Below are 6,134 nucleotides of genomic sequence, written 5' to 3'. Positions count from 1 at the left end.
GTAGTGATTTATTGTGCTATTAAATTACGATTGAGGGATATTCTGGCTAGGAAAGACCTGGTACTTAAGCGATCCTTGTGATCCACCTCTCTTTCCTGGGAATTGAACTTAGTGTGATTTTTAGTACAATAATTTTACTCTTTTACACGCTTCCGCACAACATATACGAGAAATGAGGGTTAATTTTGAGGGTGAATATTTGGGGGGTGAGTGTGGTTAGAACTTAGAACCTGCTGCAGGCAAAGTTTGCCGTTTTCTAAAAGGGTGAAACCAAATACTACCTCATTTTTAACATTTGCCAAACACGTCCTCAACAAGTGGGTGGTGGAAATGGCCTATCTTTCGCATTCTGAGAGAACCAGTAAGGATAATCACAACTGCCCATCTTCAGAAGAGAATGAATGGCTTGAGTTAGGGTTAGGGTTTAGCATTGCACCAAAGAAACAAGATGACAGGCAACATCAACCCAACCCTAACATTGCCGCTCGTTTTCCAGTTTCAGCCGCTGCTTCTTCACATCTCCGAGCTAAGCAGAAGCCACCTGGTTGTAGTAGTAGTAATAGTACTACAGGGTTGGAGCTAGGTTTAAGTCTAGGAATAGATTCAGAGACTCATGAAGAAGATGATGATGATGATGATGAAGGTGGCAATTATGGGCAGATGGCCGTGGGGCGAAATCAAGATGGAGGCGATGATTATGGTGATGATGATGATGATTACGATGATATGGCATGGTGGTGGCCGTGCCACATGAATTCAGGTAGCTTCAATGACTGGCAAGTGCCGGTTCCTAATAACTCCCATCATTACATACCAAGAAACAGACCCCACTCTGGCTTGTGGTTTACCCTTCACTCATATACCAACCGGTGAGCTCTATATTTTTTTTCAATCTGACCATCATTAATACACATCGCACGCTCTCTTTCACATGCTCCATTTTTTCTTTTCTTTTTTTTTTGGTTATATTCCCTCATCAACGTTTCGTTTTCTTCATCTGAATCCATCATTAACCTCTTTTATCTATTTTCTCAGATTTTTCCTTTTCTTCCCTTTCTACACAGTACCGTACTACCATTTTCTATTTCCTACATACATTAATTTTCTTCATTTAGCAAAACCTGAAAAAAGGATTTTTTTTTTTTGTTTTAGGTAGTGGGTTAGTTTGTAGATGTAAAGAACACATCATTTGAGTAATGGCATGAAAGGAAATAAAAGGAACAAAAATCCTTGCTCCATAATGATGATCCCATAGAAAGAAATTCATGCACGTATATTAATTTAAATCAGGGTTGATGTAATGGTTTTCGCATATTTGTTGTAAATAATACATCCGCAATTACCATTTAAATCTGCCTTTAATGTACTATTTAGTTGCTAATTGGTATTTACATTATGAAATAGCAGGAACGGGGAAGCACTGCCTCAAATACCAAAGGCATACATTAGAGTGAAGTAAGTGGGTGCACGTTAGCAGTGAATAGTTGATCGTATCACTGTCGTGTGTGTGTGTGTTTTTCTCTTTTTCCTATCTTTCAACTAGCTAATGATGGTGTTCAGCAAAATGAGTGAGAAAAAGCTGACGTTGCTTTTCTTTTTGGGTTTTGTTTTGTTGTTTTAAATAAAATGAAACATCAAAAAAAAGGGACGAGAACGTGACGATTTTCATGGTTAAAAAGTACCTGGTTAGAAAGCTTGGTCTCTCCAACGAAGCTGAGGTAATTAATACGCTCCCTGTTATTTTATTTCATTTCTATTATTATTATTCCGACAACAAAGGAAATAGGCATGCAAATGCAATGTAGTGCATGAAAGTGATTGTTGTGTTGGTTGAAGTGACAAGGTGTTTCTAGCGTTACGTGGGTCATGTTTTTTAAGCAGATGATAATAATTAAATATGGTAATAATAGCAAATCACATGGCAGCCGGCAGTGGCAGATTCACTCATTTTGCCCTTTGGGTTTGATTGAGTTAGGGTTTTGGGGGCATATAAATATAGCCCTTTCGATTGCCTCACTTCTCCATTTCTGACACCACCTCTTTTTATTGTGGCTGGGCGTTGGAGGATTGTAGCTACTCCTTTCTTAATTAAAACTCTAAAAGATTTGGATGGGTCTCTCCCCACTTTTTGAGGATTTTAATTTGACACAACACATCAAATAATCCAAACTTGATCTCACCACACAAGAAAATGATGAGATTTTTAGAGATTGTCCGAGGAGCGGGTTGAAATGATGATGTGATTTTAGGGATGAGAATTGACGGTTTCAAACCCCATTCTTGCATGCGTGATAGAAATATGCACACCTCCTTTACATTCATTACAAACATTTCCTATTTAGTTTTTATTTTTTAAAAGAATAATATTTGGTATAATGTCTCTACAAGTAGTATTAAGTGATTGATAAATGTTTTATACCAAATATTCTTATTTGGTACACTGTTAATGAACTCCACAATTAAGTTTAGAAGCTGACAAGTGTCCCATAGATATATAGTAAAATATTAAAAAATAAATATTTAAGAAAAGAGATATACATGATAATTTTTTTAAATTTTTTATAGAATAAAGTACCAAATATTAACTCTTTTAAAATATCAATTAAGAATATTTAACGATTTCTTAAATCCATTTGTGAAATTTTTTCGCTGTGAATATATCAAATAAGAACAATCCATATTAGAATTCTATTTACCAACATAATATCTTTGCATATAAATATTTTATTATATATACATTTATGAAGAATATATAAAATATTGATGTTTATCTATCTATATCTATACTGACAAATTAAGTTTGGTGCCAGTTTATAAAAAATCAAAATTTCATTGTAATATAATTATCAAGTTAGGATAAATATGTCATTTACTTTTAATAAGGTATTCTTTTCCCTTTATTAATAATAGTAAATAAAAAATAGTTTTTAAGTTTTATTTTTTTCAATATATAATTATTTATATGTTTTCATTTACAAACTGAATTGAATTATAGTATAATATATATATATAATTTGAGAAAGAATTATACAAGACTATGATTACACATTATCCCTATCTATTTTCAATAAAAAAAATGACAAATCAAAATTTCATACAATATTAAAAATGCATAGAAAGTTCTAAAAAGGTAAAATAATAATTGTAATGTATTCAAAATGAATGGACGCTAAATCTATGACATAGATAGATGATGAGATTTTCCACTGAAACTGACCCTTTAAATAAATTCCATATTCTTTTTTGGGAAATTATATGTAAGCTTGTTTGTTCTCTACCTTTTCTATATTCCCTACAACCACCATGCCTCTCTATCTTATTCTATCAATTGCATTATGTATGTTTTTGTATTTTCTCTTTCTGCCCATCATTTGTACTTATATTAATATTCTAGTTACAAGTATTATATTGTATATTATTTTTATTTTTTTAAGGAATCATATTAATTATATTATCATATAATATTAATTATTTAAACTATTTTTATCTATACTTATTATACGACTTTTATGATTGTCTGTAACATAATATTATGCATATAATTTAAGAAAAATTAAAACTATATTATTACAATTTATCTTATTGTTTTTTCATCATTATTAATAGTAAGATTAGTTAATCATAATCATGTGACTATTATTTTTCGACTTGAAAATAATGTTGAAAAGTCAAATTTTCTTTTTAATTTCTTCTACTCTTAGTTTCAAATTGCAACTTAATGTGGATGCATGGCAGGTAGAGATATCATGCATGGGGCAGAGATTGGTGCATACACAAACATTGAAGCAAGTAAGAGACAGTGTGTGGTTGCCTAGATTCCTTGAATCTGAATCCACCTTCCACCATTACTCACTTCAAACCAATTCTGCAAATAATCATTTGATGTCTTTATACTATGGCAGGCGATGCGCTTTCAACTAATGCTCACATTTCTCTACCTCTTTTTATATATAATATGCCACGTTCTTCAAATGTATATATTGATTTAGTTAAATATCTGCATCTAATTTTTATTTAGTTTTCGTCGTGCATGGATTGATGAATCTATCTTCTTCTTCTTTTTATGATTATCTTGTTGAACTATAATGTGCATCATATATACTTAGTAGGTCGATCTAAAATTTATTTCATGACAGCAAAATTATTGTGAAGCAGCCATACTAAATCATCACTTTTGTAGGCGGATGTAATTGGCAATCAGAGTCTTATGTAGCAGATTGGGTAATTAAAATTTGTAGCCATTTTTTATATTGTATCTGCCAAGCTCTGCTATAATGGAATTTGCAGTTTGGTTGGATTCAGTCAAAAGTTCAAAAAAAAAATGCAATTAATTGAATTGAATTTTTATTTAAAATATAAGTAGCTTTTAATTTTTATTTTTTTCTTTCACTATCGTTGTAAAAATTTCATTTTTAGGTCAAATTTTTAATTTTGATCTCAATTATTCAAATATTTTAATTAATTAATTTTTATAAAAATATATTTACTTAATATTTAATTAAATGATTTTATAATATATATTTTTAAATATTATTTATAATAAATTTTAAAGAATAAGAGATTAAAGTTTGAATACTTTTTAAAAAATATAACAAGTTTAGTAGGACAGGAAAAAGTATAATACAAAAAATATTTTTAGATAAATTATAGAAAATAATTTACTTTTTTAAATAAAAATTGAGTTTATCTCAACTTACATTGCATTTTCAAGAATAGAACATGATTGTATATTAAAATTAATATTATTAAAAAAATAATCACGAAATTTAAATATAAATTATAAAATAAATATAAACAGTAAAAAAACTAATTCACGGGTGTGCATGTAATTAAATGTTGAATATATTAATTGTAATTTTGATCATTATATTCAAATATATTTAATTTAATATGGTAAATGTCATCATTCAATTTGTTTTTGACCTATCAGAATGTGAAACTTGGCAGATGTTTAACTTAGGTAAAACTGAATATCACCATATATGTTCCAATATGTTACTTTAAATAATATATATTAGAATAAATTAAATTATTTTTGTATTTCCGGTCTCTCTCTCAAGCTCTCTTCTTCTTCTTCTTCTTCAAATCACCCATGTTCTTTTTTCTTTTTCTTTCACGTGCTTTTCTCATTGTTTCGTTTCCTTTTCTATCACCCCCCCCCAAAAAAAAAACAATATATATTTTTCTACATGTACACTAGCCCTCGTCTTTTTTTCATTTTTCCTGTTGCAAATAAAGGGGGAGAGAAAAAGGTCAAGATCTGTGAGAGAGAGAATATTATATTAAATAATAATTTAATTTTTATTTAATATTAATTTTAATGTTTTTATATTACTAAAAATGTGATGTGTTAACTCTTGATTGGCTCAAGAGGTTTTTTTAACATAGATAGATAATAATGGCCCATAATAGTTACGGAATTGTAGTTTAGACCAAAAAAAGTTTAGGTGCTTAACTAAAAAAGTAGTATGGTTTGAGGGCTGTTTATTAAATTAAGCCTAATTTGATTAATACAACTGTTCAAGCTCACTTAGTATAGTAAGATGGTCAAATTATGCTATTAAACCCTCTACTTTGCGTAAGTTGTGGATTTAGAATTTAAATTTTAATTTGTTTAATTTTCTTCCTTGTCCTTTTTAATTTTTGAAATTTTAGTTCTAACCAAACAATTAAATCTATTTGGTTAAATTCTACTATTAGTTTTGTATTATGCGTAAAATTATAGATTTAGTTAATGTTCTCTAAAAGAACCATTCTTAGTCATTATATTTTTCGAATTTCAGATATTCAATTTTAATGCAAAATGGCGATTATTAAATCTATTAACTGATTTTTAAATAATATGGGAAATAGCAAGCCAACATAACATTACACATGCAATAATATGTTTGTCGTATCAAATTTGAAAATATCATAATTTAATGAATTTAACAGTTACTATTTGGCCAAGACTAAAATTTTAAAATTCTAAAGGTACAGGGATTGACTTGGACCAAATTAAAGTATATGGACTAAATCCACAACTTACGCATAGCCCAACAACAAATACCATAATTTAACCTAATACAATTATTAACATTCAACTATCCCTTCTCTATATTCACCTAGACCTGTTCATGGGTCAGGCCACCCAT

General features: G+C 29.3%; 1 protein-coding gene across 2 annotated transcripts; it reads left to right on the top strand.

Moving 5' to 3' along the window:
• Positions 1-223: 223 nt before the first annotated feature.
• LOC107896001 (uncharacterized) lies at positions 224-4,017 on the top strand. 2 transcript variants are annotated; one of them, XM_041078928.1, is made up of 4 exons: positions 224-869; positions 1,405-1,455; positions 1,646-1,718; positions 3,736-4,017. In XM_041078928.1, the coding sequence occupies exons 1-4, from the start codon at positions 331-333 to the stop codon at positions 3,919-3,921; spliced, it is 849 nt and encodes a 282-aa protein (XP_040934862.1). In that variant the 5' UTR covers positions 224-330; the 3' UTR covers positions 3,922-4,017. The 2 variants fall into 2 exon arrangements, with proteins under 2 accessions (XP_040934862.1, XP_016676659.1); XM_016821170.2 differs by having other exon boundaries at positions 226-869; positions 1,408-1,455.
• The last annotated feature ends 2,117 nt before the right edge of the window (positions 4,018-6,134 follow it).

The sequence above is a fragment of the Gossypium hirsutum genome, chromosome A10 (assembly GCF_007990345.1).
Source record: "Gossypium hirsutum isolate 1008001.06 chromosome A10, Gossypium_hirsutum_v2.1, whole genome shotgun sequence".
Lineage (NCBI taxonomy): Eukaryota > Viridiplantae > Streptophyta > Magnoliopsida > Malvales > Malvaceae > Gossypium > Gossypium hirsutum.
Note: the sequence above shows the minus strand (reverse complement) of the source record. Positions and strands in the feature narration are given on the sequence as shown.